General features: G+C 43.4%; 1 protein-coding gene and 1 long non-coding RNA gene across 8 annotated transcripts in view; both read left to right on the forward strand.

Annotated features, from left to right (window-relative positions):
• The window catches only part of Znf346 (zinc finger protein 346), a 57331-nt gene extending 52469 nt beyond the window's left edge, over nt 1–4862 (forward strand). For 4 of the 7 annotated variants that reach the window (XM_046467995.2, XM_046467996.2, XM_058586624.1 and 1 more), the window contains 2 exons: nt 1605–1698; nt 4565–4862. In XM_046467995.2, coding sequence (XP_046323951.1) covers nt 1605–1698; nt 4565–4652 — 182 coding nt within the window. In that variant the 3' untranslated portion in view covers nt 4653–4862. The remainder of the gene's footprint in view (nt 1–1604; nt 1699–4564) is intronic. The other 3 variants (XR_006856922.2, XM_046467997.2, XR_006856921.2) reach the window with 2 other exon arrangements.
• Nucleotides 4863–4901: 39 nt separating this feature from the next.
• Nucleotides 4902–7124, forward strand: LOC131425076 (uncharacterized). Its single transcript, XR_009228932.1, has 2 exons — nt 4902–6200; nt 6933–7124. It is a non-coding gene; the product is annotated as an uncharacterized LOC131425076 (long non-coding RNA).
• Nucleotides 7125–17668: the final 10544 nt, after the last annotated feature.

Below are 17668 nucleotides of genomic sequence, written 5' to 3' on the forward strand. Positions count from 1 at the left end.
TAGAACTGAGATTTGAACCTAGGTGACTTCACCTCAAAGCTGTGAGACTTCTAGGTAGCAGATGGTATCAGAGCCACAGGGGCCTTCAAATTGTGTGTACAGCTGCTTGTCTTACAACAGTTAGCACCTGGCATTCTAGAATCAGTAAACCTTTGTAATCAACCAAGCCTGTGTTTGCCACTTAACTAACTCTGTGCTCCTGGGCATGTGACTCTGCCTTAATTTTGCCATCTACAAAATGATGGTTATGCCAAGCACAGTGGCACATGCCTATAATCCCAGCAGATTGGGAGACTGAGGCAGGAGGATCACAAGTTCAAGGCCACTTCTATGACTTGTCTCAAAATTAAAAATTAAAAGGACTGGGGAGGCCCTGGGTCTCCTCCAGCACTTTCTGACTGTGGCTGCTGGAGAGCACGGAACTAGTAGCCCGAAAACAGCTTAGTGGTAAAGCAACCCTGGACTCAATACATAGTACCATAAAATAAATAAATAAAGTAACAGTTATAATTCTTTTTTTAATATTTATTTTTTAGTTTTCAGTAGACACAACATATTTGTTTGTATGTGGTGCTGATGATCAAACCCGGGCCGCACTCATGCCAGGCGAGCGCGCTACCGCTTGAGCCACATCCCCAGCCCACAGTTATAATTCTTACAGGATCATTATGCAAAGTAAACATTATAAAATGCATGCCTATGTCAGGCATTTGGTAAAGAGTAGCTATTTTATTGTAAGCACCAGGATTATGAATTGTAATGCAATTGGTTTGCAGTTGAGAAAAGCTAAGGATTAGAGAAAGGAAGGGATTTAGCCAAATCACATAAAGATAGAACCAGGAGTCAAGTAATATCTCGGCTCCTCATTTACTGTTAGGCCATATGGAGGAAGGCCACTCTGTACTGGAGCAGCCCTGATAGGGAGACAGGGTATCTGTGAGCCCCAAGGTAAAAAGACAGATGGGTTTTCATAACAGATATGCTCATTAATTACTGTTATTGCAAGCTCAAGGAAAGAGGCACCTTCCCGGAGGTCCACGGTGAAGGGCATACTTAAAAAGGCCACTTAGCACAGTCAAGGTAGGAAAAATAGTTAACACCAAGTGTCACCTCCTTGTTCTGTCATTCTTTTATTTACTCAACAGACAGTCTAGGTGGGCTTTTTTTTTTTTTTTTTTTTTTTGATACCGGGGATTGAACTCAGGAGCACTCAACTACATCCCCAGTCCTACTTTGTATTGTATTTAGAGTCAGGGTCTCACTGAGTTGCTTAGCACCTCCCTGAGTTGCTAAGACTGGCTCTGAACTTGTAATCCTCCTGCCTCAGCCTCTCGAGGCACTGTAATCACAGGCGTGCACGACCACACCTGAGGTGGGCTTTTTGCTGGCGCTGGCAACATAGGAAAATAAGGTTCTATAGAGAGCACATAGGCACCCAGGCTACCTCCTCCACACTGTGGCCTCTGGGTTTCTCATCTGGGCCACTCTGTTCACCCCCAACCCATCAGTCCTCAGAAGGGCATTTGCACTCCCTCCAAAAAGCAACAGTCCCCAGTCACTTCTTATTGGATAACTAAATATATTGATTTTGATGTGTGTTTCAGCTGGGAAGGGCTACCCCTGCAAGACGTGTAAGATAGTGCTGAACTCCATAGAACAGTACCAAGCTCACGTCAGCGGCTTCAAACACAAGAACCAGTGAGTAACCATCTTTGAAATTCAAAGGTCTGAAGCAGGAGCCCAGGCTTTTTAAGTCAGAACAAAGCCAGGTAGTCCCAGGTTTAAGCAGAACTCTGGTAATCTCAGTCAACATAAGACAAATCAGTTAACAGGAAAAAGTGTCTCTTCTTCCATCAACTTCTTCTTTCATCAGCTTCTCCCTAGTCTTTGGACCAGCTAGGCTGAAGGATTTTGTAGAGAATCATAGATGATTTCTGTTGTGGTCCCCTAAGAATACCCTTTTCCTGATCTGTAACAACCCACTACAGAGAAGTGTGATTTTTTTTTTCCCCCCAACTAGCCTGAAGACCCTTGTCTTTACACCATCAATTCTGCAGCAGGAGCTCCCTCTATAGGTTATTACCAGATAGGACTAGATTCTTTCACTAGGTGACCAAGTATTTATTGAATACCCAAATGGTTGCCCCAAAACAGACTCAGTACCTGTTCTTATGACCTTACATTCTAATGGGAGGAGACAAACTAAGCAAATGAACAATCAATAAAAATTGTGGTGAGTGGGGCTAGGGATGTAGTGGTAGAGTACTTGACTAGCAAATGTAAGGTTCTGGGTTCTACTCCCAGCTCCACCTCCCCACCCCTCAAAAAAATTGTGATAAATGGGTTGAACAGGTGAACATAGTGATGATCATCTTGAACGTGAGTAGCATTCATTGAACCCCTGTTCTGTTGTGGGCCATATGCAAAGCAAATTCTCTCATGTTATCCTCATAACAACCTTGGAAGGAAGGAGTTATTACTCTCATTTTACAGATATAGGCAACCGACATTCAAAGTGATGTGGTGAGTCAGGGCCGTGATTCAAACTAAAGCCTGTCTGATTCACATTGTGTTCCTCCCAGCACATGACGCTGAGGGGGAGGTCATGGTACCATGTGATATGAAGAGGACAGGTCCTAGTCAGGAATGCCAGTGTGCTTCTGGCCCTCCCCCTCTAAAGGGAAATGTATAGTGTAAACAATGTGCTATAACATAACCTTCTCAAATGGTCATCATAATCCCCATTTTATACAAGAGGAAATTGAGTGCCAGGCCAGAAAATCTGCTGAAATGATTGCTTTGACTTTGGTGTTGATTGTGCATTGCTCACTGAGCCAAATGAATTAAAGGTAGAAGAATACAGAGTGTTGGAATAAAAAATATCTTTGGTCCTCTACTCTGCCCAGAATTTCCTCTCCCACACTATAACAGATCTTCCTCCTTATCTGTAGGTGAATCTTTAATTTGGAGAACTCTTGGGACTTATCTTAGATACAGACTTGAGACAAGCCGCAGCATCCTAGCCTGGCACTCAAATAGCGTTTCAGCATATCTTGCAGTTTGACTAGTGGTAGTTTCAGTAAACAACCTAGAGCCAGCCAGAGGCTTTTCCTGAAGATACTCACACTTGAAAATTATGGTTTTATAGTTCTGTTCCTAAACTTCTCAGCTGAGTGGCCTTGGGCAAGTCAATAAACCTCTCTGAGTCTCTATTTCTTCTGCAAGTTTAAAGCTCTAATGTGTTGAACGAATAAACACTTGCATCTCATTAAATTCTCAACAGCTCAAAAGTAGGACATCCCCTTCATTTTCAACCAGAGGAAGCCAAATATCACTTACCTTAAGTGATTTGCCCAAGATCACATAGATACTTGGAATTAGACCAAGGATTCATACTTATTTAACTGCAAACCCCATTTGTTTTGCTCTGCCACTACCAAGTGGAACTCACCAGCCTCACATTACTGTCTGGGTGAGGATTAGAAATATGTGAAGTGGGGGCTGGGGATGTGGCTCAAGCGGTAGCGCGCTCGCCTGGCATGCGTGCGGCCCGGGTTCGATCCTCAGCACCACGTACAAACAAAGATGTTGTGTCCGCCGAGAACTGAAAAATACATATTAAAAAAATTCTCTCTCTTTCTCTCTCTCTCTCTTAAAAAAAAAAAAAAAGAAAGAAATATGTGAAGTGGCCAGGCATGGTGGCACACACTTGTAATCCCCGCAGCTCGGGAGACTGAGACAGGAGGATTGCAAGTTCAAAGCCAGCTTCAGCAAAAAGCAAGGCACTAAGCAACTCAGACCCTGTCTTTAAATAAAATACAAAATAGGGCTGGCTCAGTAGTCAAGTGCCCCTGAGTTCAATCCCCAGTACGCAAAAAAAGGAAGAAATATGTGAAGTGCTAGTGCCAATAAGTTGTATCTATTAAAGGTAGACTTTGATTTATTTAACAAATATTTACTCAACACCTATTATGTGCTGGGCTCTGTTTTAGAGACTGGGGATACAATAGGCACCAAGACCAGTGTTGTCCCTGATACTTTGGTTCCTCCCTCTAGAAATAGAAACAGATCCTAAACAAATCCATAAAAAAGTGAGGCAATATCAAGTGGTACTATGTCCCTAGAAAATGGGTTAGAGAGTGACAGGAGAGCCACATTTGACTGAATGTGAGCGGGAGAATGGTGTGGAATAAGGTTGGTAGGGTAAGTATCGAGGCCAAGTAGGCAGAGTAAATGGTTTGGTATAGTGGAAGGGCATGGGCTGCAGTCCTGAATCTACCACTAAAAAACTTACTTTGGGCCAGCCCTTTAAATTTTCTGAACTTTAGTTTACTTATACGTAAAATGGGGATTCAGAAGAATGAATGAGAATGAAATAGGATAATGGAAAGTGTGCACCATCCATCCTGTCCTGCATGCAGCAGACCTTGTTACAAGAGGAAAGCCGCCCTGCTTCCTCTTCCCAGGTACTTGAAGAGCCATGCTACCATTAGAATAAGGGACTTGACACCTCATTAACAGGATGCCACGCACTGACCCTGTGCTTTGTTGGTTCTCATTTCAGGTCACCAAAAACAATGGTATCACCCTTGGGCCAGATTCCAGTACAAAGGCAATCCACTCAGAAAGACTCAAGCACCTTAGAAGACTAGAGGTTTCTGTCTAGCACTCCACACTGGACCAGTCCTGAGCCAGCTTCCTATGACTGTGGTCAGCCCCTGGCTCCCTCTTCCTCCTTTCTTACAGTAGGAGAATAAGTAGCCCAGAGGAAGAATTGGGCCACAGACAGCCTCTGATAGGTCCAGGCAAACCTGCACCCGCTCCACCCTGTGGTATGGGTCCTGTTGGTCATGACGGGGAAGCAGGGGTCTTGAGACGACTTGGGTGGTAGATTGGAGGATGGCTTTTCCCCTTCCTCAGCCCTACTGGGCCTCACGTCCTGTGGCCCCAGCACCTGCTTTTTCTCTAAAGGTCAGTTTGGGGTCAGTTCTTACAGCTAAAAAACAGAGTTGTCCCTCAGCTCCAGACATCTCCTGTAGTCTTCATGCAGATTTGCCAGGGCAGGAGACAGTAGATGGAAATGGACACCACATGCGAGCTTAGAGCCAATGTGACACTCCCCCTCTCTGCAAAATGTGCAGGCTCTCTTGAGCCTTGAGTCAGATGCTGGCCAACTATACAGGTTTCTGCCAAGTGTGACATCTCCTTCCTGGAGCACTGACACAGTCCCAGCAAAGCCTTGCTGTCCCTCCTGCCCATTTCCACAGTTCCTGAATGGTGCTAAGGATTTGTAGCAGCTGATGACAAGCTGAAGCCGGAGGAGGCCTCTGTACCCAGTGGGACCATGGAAAGCTCCAATGAGGACCTTCACCTCCCATCAGAGGTGCTCCAACACTCGGTCATGTGGGAAAGTCCCCACCTGCCACCTTCCTTGAGGATTCTGTGCTTTGAAAGGCAAACTGCCTCATGCCAGCCAGCTGATAAGTTCACTGCTGCCCTATGGCCCTGTGGAGCCTGTTTCCCCTATAGCGGACCATCCCACACCAGGCGGCTGTGGTGCTATCCTTCCCTTACCCGTGGGGAGATCCTTGAGTACCAGGGAGTCATAGGTCTCCAGGGAAAGAAATGGGGAGCTGATACAGGTTTCTACAGTGAGGAAAATCTACAGATTTTTCCAGGCCTCAAACCCAGATTTCTCTAACTCTGCTGTGATTTGTGGCCTGGGACTTCACTAGGAGTGCATTTTTTCTTATAGCTTTCGAACAAGAATTCCAGGGAGTGTCTCCATCTGAGGCCCCTCTTCACTGGGTTAAAGAAGCCTCCAGCTGCTTTTGTGGCCCCCTATCTCACTTCCTATCCCCTACCTGTGAAATGCCTTTGCATATTGTGCGTGAGTATGTGTGTATGTGTGCTTATGCTCTCTTGGTCACTGAATCATTCAAATAAAGAATCTCTTCTTTGAGCCAGAATACAACTTAACAGACCTGGGGTTTGGGGACATGTTGCTATTGGATCTAGCGTATCCATCTTTTTTTTTTTTGCGGGGAGTCAGGGTTGGGGGGTTGAACCCAGAGGCCCTTTATCACTTTATCTCTTGAGACAGATCCTTGCTAAGTTACTTAAGGCCTTGCTACATTGCTGAGTCTGGCCTTGAACTTGAGATCCTTCTGCCTCAGCCTCCAGAGTCACTGGGATTACAGGTATGTGCTACTACACCTGATAAGTATGTCTTAACCCCTCTTCCCCCACACTCAGACCCCCAGGGTCCTCAGTCTGATCTTAGGATTGGGACAGAGACAGATATCCAGATTGCTTGGACCACTAAAAGTCTCCCTCGTGCCCCAAATTTCATCTACTCATCTACCTCCCCCTTCACATGGGGCTTCCTGGAGGTCTTTGGAGGATTTTGGATTGTTTTGTCCCACAAGGCTCTCTGAAGTTCTTCTCCACTGCTCTCATGTTCAGGGTGCCAGGTCATGAGTGTTGGTTGAATGAATGAACAAGAGTGTATAAGGAGAGATAGCCTTTTCTTGCTTAGCTCTTACCCAGTGATAGTTTTGTTCCATTGGGACTACAGGCTTGGTGGTTCTTAGAAGGACCTTTTCTGTGACCCAGAAATGGTGGGGCGTGGGGGGGAGTGAAAGAGTGTCGTGGCCTCAGGAACCTTTTTTCCAACCTTTGTTGCAGACAACCAGAACCAAGCACCCCTAATTCCTATTATTCACTCAGCAAAAAGTCCCTAGGCACCTGCTCCTGGCCAGCTGTGAAAGGTTCTACATATCCCCAGCGTAGATGTTCAACCTCAGACTGCCTCAGCAGTGTCCCCCTAGAGGTCCATGGGGGCTGTGTGTTTTACCAGGGATCGAATTCAGGATCTTGCACACACTAGACAAGCACTCTATCACTGAGCTGTGTCTTCCTCTCTTCCCCAGAGCTCTTCTGCAATGTCCAGGAGGTTTCCAGGCAGGGAAGTGAAGGGCGAAGGGGTGGAATGGACTGCCCTACCATAAACCCTTGACCTGTGGGACCTCTTTGCCTGGATTCAGGAATCCCTGCCAACTGTGCAACCAGCATTGGTGTGGGGACAGCAGAGGTGAACTCTATTAAAGAGCATTGTGACAAGATTGTACTGAGTGTTGTGGTAATACCCAAGGATGCAAAAAATAACTCAGCACGAGTATGAAAAAGCTGGAGAAGTTGGGAAACTAGCATTTGATCTACATGACTCTCTCTTTTTTTTTTACAGGGGTGGGAGGGGTACCAGGATTGAACCCAGGGGCATTTAACCACTGAGTCATATCCACATAAGGCCTCAATAAGTTGCTGGGGCTGGCTTTTAACTCTTGATCCTCCTGCCTCAGCCTCTTGAACCTCTGGGATTAGAAGTATGTGCCACCACACCCAGCCATAAATACTTCTTGAGTTAGATAATTATATTTCATTTAGAGAAGGAACAAGTCTCAATGAGTTATAATAGTGATTTTGCCAAGATCTTACCTCTAGGAAGTAGCTAAATGGGAAGTAGAATCCACTTCTAGATTTGTGGTTCAGAATCCTTCCCACATGATCTGTGGCAGTGCCATGGTCTCAGAGCAAGCAGCCACTCATGGCAAGAGCAGCAGCAACATCCACAAATAATTCAGACAAGGCTCGCTGTTTATTTTACATTCCAAGCGCCCCCCCATACAGCCCAGAATTTTATCCAATATTCAGTGTAGTAGACTACAGTTATAACTAAGAAAATCAAATCAAAGTGGTTAACTAAAAAACAAACAAAAAAAGAATTTGTTGGTCCACTTAATGAAAACTCCAAGCACAATGATAGCTAGATTCAAGTTCTAACACAGTGCACACTTTTTTTTTTTTTTTTTTTTTTGGTATCAGGTATTAAACCCAGGGGTGCTTAACCACTGAGCCACATCCCCAAGCTCTTTTTCTTTTTTTTTTTTTTTTTTCTCTTTTTCATATTTTATTTAAAGATAGGGTCTCGCTGAGTTACTTAGTGCTTCGCTGAGTTGCTGAGGCTGGCTTTGAAATTGGGATTCTCCTGCCTCAGCCTCTCAAGCTACAGGGATTACAGGCGTGTACCACCATGCCTAGTTGACAGTGCACAGTTTCATCAGGAATATCATTTTTTTCTGTGCAGCCTCTTTCTCGGGCAAACTCCAAAAGTTGACAAAGTGGCCATTGGCACTCTAGGTTTATATCCTGATATATCAGTAACAACAGTGGAAAAAATAGCTTTACTAGTTCAACTAATAAACTCATTAGACAGCTTGGTCATGTTTACATTCCTGAACCAGTCACTGGTCAGGGGAATGAGTGCTCTAATTTGGGCCCTGGGTCATATATCTAAAGCCTGGGAAGACATCAGCTACATCTGAAACACATTGAGAAAGAGGAAGAGAGGTGACCCTAGAAAGAAAATTATAGGGCTCTTACCAGTTAAAAGACAAAAAATAATGTTCTCCACTAGACCCAGGAATTGTTTTTATTTAATAACCATTCTCTTCCCCACCCTCAGTTTGGGATACAGTATCTGTTTAGTTATGTATGCCAGTTTTTAGAATGACAAGTCCTTACATATATGTTGGCCTCTAGGCAGTTACCTTCCAGGTCAAGATATAGAATATCAGGCTGGGGTGTAACTCATTGGTAGAGCTCTCAACTAGCATGCCCAAGACCCTAGGTTCAGTCCCCAGAACTGCAAAACAAGATACAGAATATTGCCAACCCTCCAGAGTTTTCCTCATTCCTCTAATTAGTCACTATCTCTCAGAAGTACCATTATTTTGACTTTTATCACTATGGATAAGTCTGCCAGCTCTTGAGTTTTATAAAAATGGAATTATATATCCTCTTTTGCCCAGTATTATATCTGAGACTTAAGAATTCATTTTTATGCTATGTAGTAATCCATTATTTAAATCTACTATAGTTTAGCCTTTCTACTGTTGATGGAAATTATGATCATTTTCTGTTTGGGGCTATTACAAATAAAGTTGCCATGAAAAATTCTGTACATGTTATTTGGTACACAAGTGCACTCATGTTCTCAGGAGTAGAATTATAGAGTAGGTTTGGTTTTAGTTATTTGTGTTTATTTTGGGTTTGTTGTTGTTTGGGTTTGGTCTTGGACGTTTTTTGGCTTATATGTGGTTTTTGCTTGCCTAAGTACTGCCAAATGGTTTTTGGGTTTTTTTTTTTTTAATTGGACACAATACCTTTATTTTATTTTTATGTGGTGCTGAGGATTGAACCCAGGGCCTCACATGTGCTAGACGAGCACTCTACTGCTGAGCCATAACTCCAGCCCGTGCCAAATGGTTTTTTGAAGTGGTTCTACCAACTTAACATTCCCACCAAGCAACGGTTCCACATCCTTGTCAGCACTGGTCTTCTTGATTTTAGCCATTGTGATGATACCCAGGAATTTGAACCCAGTGATCCTGACTTCAAATCACAGGCCCACTTATTCTCAATACCCCTAATATCAGGTTTGAATTTCTCTAGGCTTGGATTACATCACATGTTAGTGGGCAGGACCCATAATACAGCCTGCAGACATCAGAGGGAGCTCTTGCCCATGGTTCTAGAAGCCAGTGAAGGTCTCAGAGAAGTATCATCCCTGAAGAGGCAGTCTGGTGCAATGGCAAGTTCAGGCTCTCAAACCAGGCAGCCAGGGTTCAGGTCCCAGCACCCACTTTCCAAAGCCATGCATACCTGGGTTAGTCAACTTCTACTTCAGAGTGAAACATGAGTACCTATGGATTATTATAAGAAATTTAAAAGTTAAATATGAGCCACACCTGGTGGCATGCACCTGTAATCCTGACTCAGGAAGCTAAGGCAAAGAATCAAGTTCAAGTCCAGCCTCAACAACTTAATGCAAGATTCTGTCTCAAAAATCAGAAAGAGCTAGGGATATAGCTTAATGGTGGGGCATCCCTCAGGTAAACCCTCAGTGCCACCAAAACAAACAACAACAAAAATGAAGTCTTTATAAACACCTGACATGTGACAAATACCATATAATTGACAGCTAATGTCATTTTTATTGTTGGCCTAAAGTAAGCCCTGGGCCCCCAGAGGAAGTGAGGCCATAAGAAGATGACATATCTCATGGTCCCCTGTGTTAGGATTCAGTGAATTGTGATAAATGCCAGAAACCTAATTCAATCTAACTAAGGAAATCGGGGGAAAGGCAATATATTAACCAGAGGTGGGGGCTTTTTGTTTGTTTTGTCCGTATAGGGGATCAAACCCAGAGGGGCTTTACTCCTGAGCTACATCTACAGCCTTTTATATTTTTTGAGACTGGGTCTCACTACATTCCCAAGGCCGGCCTGGAACTTGAGATTCTTTCACCTCTGACTCCCAAATTGCTGAGATTACAGGCATGTATCCCCATGCCCACAGAAGTTCTTCCCTGAACCCTGAAGTCATCTTCCATAATTAAAGAACCCTGGCTTATCCCAGGCTCTGCAATCAATGACAACTGAGAAGAAATTGAACCATGTGTAAAACATAAACAAGATGAAATGGAGTATAGAATTTTGCCTAGCATGAGTGAGGCCCTGGGTTCAATTCCCAGTGCCGGAAGAAGAAAAAAAGAAAGAAAAAGAAAGCCAGGCTTAGTGGCCATGGTTGTAATCCCAGTGGCTTAGGAGGCTGAGGCAGGAGGATCACAAGTTCAAAGTCAGCCTCAGCAACTTAGTGAGCTCTTAAGCAATTTAGCAAGACCCTGTCTCCAACTAAAGTATAAAAAAGAGAGCTAGCTAGGCACCCTGGGCCCAATCCCTGGTACCAAAACAAAGATGGATTGGAATGTATCCCATCCCAGAGCTAGATGCAAAGTAATCATTAATAACCCCCTAGTGCAGACACAGACCTGTACATGTACCCATGTAGCAACCATGAGGGATGACATAGAAAGATTGGCCTGGGATTCAAGAGACCCTCAGTGTTGGTCTGAGTACCACCACTAGCTTCATGTGAGGCCTGATTACAGAATCACTATAAAAGAAACTGGAAGAAATCATAGTTTACACCTGGAATCTTAAAGTAGGATGGACAGGGTTCCTTCCCAAAGCAGATAAAGCATATGAAGAAGAAACCCCTTCCCTGACAGCAGCCCTGCCAGATGAGCTGTTCTACTCTACCCTGCCCTGCGTGCCACACAGTGACTACTGTTAAACACATTAGGAAAAAAATCTCTCTCCCCCAACCTAACAGCCTCATCTACTCTGCCCTGTTTTAATTCCAGCATTACAAAGAAAGTCATTTTCTGACACTCCCCAGTTCACTGTCCATACATGGTGCTTCATCAGTCTGGGAATGTCAATCACTTCTTAAACTGGCCAACTCTACAGCACAGTGACTACAATGGCCACTAGGTGGAGAATGCTCCTTGGCTGTAGGGCAAGGTACACCTGCTTTAGGACCTAGAGGTTTGATTTAATGCCCAAGAGAATAGGGAGACTTTTTTTGAACCTCTGTATTTGATATTTCATTTAATCCTCAAGACAAGTGGAAAACTTTTGATTTCACAGGATGAAGTGGGAGACAAAGTCTTGACAAAGCTTTTGCATCTAAGTAGACTTGGAGATGTTTGACCCCATTCTTTCTTTAAATGTCTGCTGTCACCACTTTCCAAGGATGCCTTGCCCTTCCCCTAGGACATTTTCCTTCAGAGAACATCTTTCTTTTCTTTTTTTTTTTTTACATTTGAATCAGATGGGGTATAATTTCTCATTTTTCTGAGTGTACAGCAGAGAACATCTTTCTAGGAGGGTTTTCATTTAATCTCCTGCCTGGGAGCAACTTGATGCCTGGCCTGTTCAGCAACTTTTATTGTTTTACTTTAAGGCACTTCTCTACTCCATTCTTGTTTCCTTTCATTTGTTGCAATGCTAAAGAGTAAATCCAGGGCCAGGCATAATGGTGCATGCATGTAATTCCAGTGATTTTGGAGGCCAAGGCAAGAAGATCACAATTTCAAGGCCAGCACCAGCAACTTAGCAAAGCCCTAAGCAACTTAGCAAGACCCTGTCTTAAAAAATAAAAGATGGAGGATGTAATTCAGTGGTAAACCATCCGCCAAGTTCAATCCTCAGTATTAGAAGGTGGGGGGGGGGGTGGGGGAGAAAGTAAACCCAGGGCTTTGTGTATTCTAGACAAGCGCCTGGACACCAAACTGATTTGGAGGGATTAATCCCACTCCCTGATTCCATAGGTGAGCATGAATCCCAGCCTGGACAATTAGAATAATAAGTCAGGAGCTATTAGGGCAATCCTTGCCTACCTTATAAGGACAAGACAATCTGCCTGAGAATTAAGCAAACAGAAATAATCTGAGAAATGAAAAGAGACTATTTGTGATGAATACCTGGATTTAGCCATGCCTGAAGCTGATATTCCTAGGACTTTTCAGCTGTGATTTACTTAAATCAGTTTGAGTTGGATTTCAGTGGCTTCCAATCAAGAGTTCTGCCTAGAGGATGAAGACATAGGTCAGTGGCAGAACACTTGCCTAGCATGCAGGAGGCCCTGAGTTCTATCCACAGCACTGCAACTCAATTTTTTTTTAAGTCCTCTCATCCTAAAATCTTCCTTCCGTCTCAAGATGGACTTGGCTGCCCTTCTATGATTCCAGATTAACTTCATCCCCCTCTAGCATTGCCCTTAATACACTGTTAAAATGATCTGTTTAATTCCCTGATTTCCTATCCCCTTTTTAGATTAGAAACTTTTGTTTATGTTTTGTTTTTCTGGCAGTACTAGGGATTGAACCCAGGGCTACCCTACTACTGAGCTATATTCACAGCCCTTTTAAATTTATTTTTCCTCTTTCCACTTTTTTTTATTGGTGCATTATAATTGTTACAAGCCCTTTTTTTTATTTTGAGACAGGGTCTCACTAAGTTTTAGAAGCTGACTTCAAACTTATAATTCTTCTGCCTCAGACTCCCACGTGACTAGGATTACAGGTGTGTGCCATCAGACTGGCTACATTAGAAGCTCTTTGAGAGTAAGAACTGGGTTTTAAACCCAACACAATGACACAAGCCTGTAATCTCAGCTACTTGGAGGGCTGAGACAGTAGGACTCCAACGTCTGCCTGAGCAACTTAATGAAACTCTATCTCAAAATAAAAAATAATAAGGACTGGAATACAGGGGTAGTAGCACATGCCTATAATCCCAACAATTCAGGAGGCTGAGGCAGGAGGATCACAATCAAGCTAGCCTTAGCAATTTAGAACCTCGACAGCTTAGTGAGTTATAAAAAATTAAAAAGGACTGAGGAGGGGCTGGGGTTGTGGCTCCGAGGTACAGTGCTCACTAGGGTTCCATCCTCAGCACCACATAAAAAAATAAAATATATTGTGTCTGTCTATAACTAAAAAAAGTAAATATTAAAAAAAAAGAGGGGGGGCGCTGGAGTTGTGGCTCAGAGATAGAGTACTTGCTTAGTATGTGCGAGGCCCTGGGTTCGATCCTCAGCACCAAATAAAAGTAAATAAAATAAAGGTATTATGTCCACCTACAACTAAAAAACAAATTTTTTTTTTAAAAAAAGGACTGAGGATGTAGCTCAGTGATAAAGCACCCCTGGGTTTAATCCTCAGTAACACACACACACACACACACACACACAAAATGGGTCTTATTTATCATACTGTGTTCCTAGTACCTAGTACCTATACCATGATTATGTGTGTGTGTTTTTTGTTTGTTTGTTTTTTTGTAGTAGTTTTGGTACCACGGATTGAACCCAGGGGTGCTTAACTGCTGTGCCACATCCCTAGCCCTTTTATTTTTTAAAATATATTTTATTTATAGACAAGTTCTAGTTGAGTTACTTAGGGCCTCACTAAGTTGCTGAGGCTGGTTTTGAACTCACTATCCTCCTGCCTCGGCCTCCCAAGCTACTGGGATTATAGGCAGGCCCCACTGCGCCCAACGATTATGTTTGTTTATTTTATTTTGTTGCAGAGCTAGGGATCAGACTCAGAGCCACATACATATTAAGCAAGTACTCTACTACCAAATTGCATCCCCAGCCCATTTTTAAATTTTAATTTGAGACAATCTTGCTAAATTGCCCAGGCTGGCCTCAAACTTGGCGGTCTTCCTGCTTTAACCTCCCAAGAAACTGGAATTACAGACATGGGCCACTACGCCCTGCTACTAGGAAAGACTTCTTGAAGAAGATGAGCCTCTAATGGTTATGGAGGTCAAAGGAACCAGGTTGCTGAGATGGGAAGAGGGTTAGTGAAAGGACTTTGAAGAGGTTAGTTGTGGGGTCAAAGAGATTGTTAAAATAATGGCCTTCTAGGAATCTTTCCTCCCTGGGTTCTTTTTTGCAGGGTGACTGTCACTACTCTCATCACCCGACATCTGTTTCCTAATCCCTTGAATCTGGGCTGGCCTGGAATTGGTGTTGATCAGAGAATGCAATGACATGATATTAGGTGACTTCCAAGGCTAGGACTTAATAGCCCTTGCAGCTTCTAGTCCTGCCACTCTACCTGAGTGCCACCCAGAAAGGAAGTCTAGGTTAGACCATGAAGATATGTTACACCACGTGGAAACCGATCCCAGCAGCTAGCTCCATAGATGTGAAGGAGGCCATGTTAGAGCCTCAGCACAGCCAATCCACAGCACAAGCAGCCCCAGAGGAGAGCAGCAAAACTGCCAAGCTAAACCCAGCTAATCCACAGAATTATAAAAGAGAATAATTTTAGGTTACTAAGTTTGGGAATGATTTATTACGAAGTTAAAGTCTCATAGAATCACCAGCTATCATAATTATAGATTATTTTATCTCACATTATCTATTTTCCCTTCTTCCTGTAGTAGGATTTTCCTTGAAGAACCCCACCCTTAATTTATTTGATCCAGGTGAGGGTGACCTCCACCCTCCTGGCTTTTCCTAGAAGCTTTAAGAAGGCATTGCTAGGGGCTTGGGTTGTGGCTCAGCGGTAGAGCGATTGCCTAGCATGTGTGAGGCACTGGGTTCGATCCTCAGCACCACATAAAAAGAAATAAAATAAAGATATTATGTCCATCTACAACTAAAAAAATTATTGAAGAAGGAGGAGGAGGAGAAGGCATTGCTAAATGAGAAAATGAGAAGGTCTTGAGCCCATAGCTGGTAGTGGCTTTCTTTCTCACCTATTGAGGAACACCTGCCAGAGAATGGAATCTTAGGGAAGAAAACAGAAGACAAAATGAGTCTTGACCCCATTTTGGGGACCCCAGGATCCATCTGTTCCTGAAGCCTGATCCATGTCTGGACTTTAAAATTGCCTAAGTCACCATGCACAGCAGCGCACATCTGTAATACCAGCATCTCAGGAGACTGAGGCAGGAAGATCATGAGTTCAAAGCCAGCCTCAGCAAATATATATATAAAAATGATGTGACTCTGTGGTTTGGGTTCAACCACCAGTACCAAAAAATAAATTAATAAATTCACTATTTTGTGTGAGATTTTAGTTGGATATCTGTTATTTACAACTGATGAACATATATTCTGAAGGTCTGAAAGTTTGACTAAGCAGCTCCAGGACTGTTAGGGTAGGACAGAGAATGGGGTTCCTAGGGAGTATGGGAAAATAAATTAATTTTTCCTTGGCCTCTACTATATAGAATGAGACACAGTCTAAATACCTGTCCTGAATACCTGTTACTCATTGTGATTGTGATAAAGTGTTGTAAGGGAAAATACCAGGGCAACCAAGAGTGTATTGTTTCCTTCTTGAAGAAGTGACTTTTCCCCCCTGTGTAGGGATCCATATCCAAGGCCTTGAGCGTGCTAGGCACACATTCTACCAATGAGCTACACTGCCAGCCCAGAAAGTTTCATTTACACTGGGGGTGCGACTTCCCATAGTCCCTATCTTCCCCTCTAGTATTGGCCTTGATATACGTGATATGGGCTGGGGTAGTGGCTCAGTTGTAGATCACTTGCCTGGCATGTGTGAGGCATTGAGTTTGATTCTCAGCACTGCATATAAATAAACAAATAAAGGTTTATTGACAAAATTTTTAAAAATATATATACTGTGTTATGATGAACTGTTTAATTTCCTATCTTCTCTTTTTTACACTAGAAGCTCGTTGGGGTCAAGAACTGGGTCTTATTGATTGTACTGAGTCCTTGGTACCTAGCATGGGACCATGATTATGTTTTTTTCTTTTGTTCTGTTTTGGTGCTGGGAATCAAACACAGTGCCACACCCCCACTCTCCCAGCTACCACCCACCTGCATAGCTTAATTCCCAGTTAGCTTTTTTTTTTTTTTTTTTTTTTTGATGGTAGTGCTAGGGATGGGACCCATGGCCTCCGGCATTCTAGGTACCCACTCTATTCTCAGCTATAGCGCCAGCCCCATCATTATTAATTTATTTGGTACCCAGGGATTGAACCCAGGGAGCTTAACCAGTGAGCCACATTCCCAGCCCTTTTTTGTATTTGACCTAGAGACAGGGTCTCACTAAGTTGCTTAAGGCCTTGCTAAGTTGCTGAGGCTGAGTTGAACTCTCCATCTCCCTGCCTCAGCCTCTGAGCCGTGGGATTACAGGCGTGCGTCACTGTGCCTGGTTCCATATATTTTTTTAATGTCCTCCTTTTAAGATGTCAGGTTTAATCTCCACTCTTCTTCTAAGCATGAGCTATACTTGGTGACTCACCTCTAACAAACAGAACAAGGCAGAGGTGAGCGGAGTGTGACTTCTGGCAGTAAGTCATGGAAGACATTGCAGCGTCAGTCTTTCTCTCTTGGATCCACAGCTCTGAGGGAAAACATCTGACATGTAGTGGGAATACTCAAGCAGCTCTAAAGAAAGACTCTTGAGAGAAATGGACGTCTCCTAACCAAGGACAAAGATTCTTTGTATGGACAAACTTTCAGTCAGGCTCCTGAACCTTCTCCTCGCCCATGTGTGCTTCTTATAAAATCCAGTTTTAGCAAAGAACCCTGCTAAGTCAGTTTAGCAGGAACTCCCTTCACTCAGTATCTGATCAACCTCAATATCTGATCAGGTTCCTCACCCTCCACCATCCCCCAGGTGATGTCTGATCACCCTGGCCTGTCATAAGCAAGAATCTTGTTAGGTCTGTTTAGCCAGAATCCCCCTCTCCCTGTTGTTTCCTCTTTGTCCTTTTCTATGCCCTGACACTCACCCTGCTCTTTGGCTATAAATTCCCACCTGCCCATGCTGTACTCAGGGTTGATCCCAATCTCTTTCTCCTACTACAAGACCCCATTGCAATGATCCCTGTATCAATCATGATGTTTCTAAATAAAGTCCACCTTACTATGCCTTAACAAGTACCTGTGAGTAATTTATTCTGAACTTCAATGGCCAGCCAAATGATTGGGGGGTTTTGGTGTTTTTTTTTTTTTTCTTTTTCAGTGCCAGGGATCAAATCCAGAGACTTCATGTGCTCTCCCACTGAGCTAATGGTCATTATATAAAGGAATTAAGTTTTAGAGTAATCTATTATACTGCAATAAATAATATAGATCTGAATCTTAAAAGCAATGAGAATTATTTGAAAAGTTTTAATGAACTAGGAGTGATAACAGGATGACTTTGCTGATATGTAAGCAGATGAGTAATCTGCCCCCTGCCTTAGTAGGTTCAGTTTCCACACAG

This window comes from Marmota monax, unplaced genomic scaffold, assembly GCF_021218885.2.
Source record: "Marmota monax isolate L192 unplaced genomic scaffold, Marmota_monax_Labrador192_F-V1.1 WCK01_AAM20220418_F8-fsc00196, whole genome shotgun sequence".
In the NCBI taxonomy this organism is placed as follows: Eukaryota; Metazoa; Chordata; class Mammalia; order Rodentia; family Sciuridae; genus Marmota; species Marmota monax.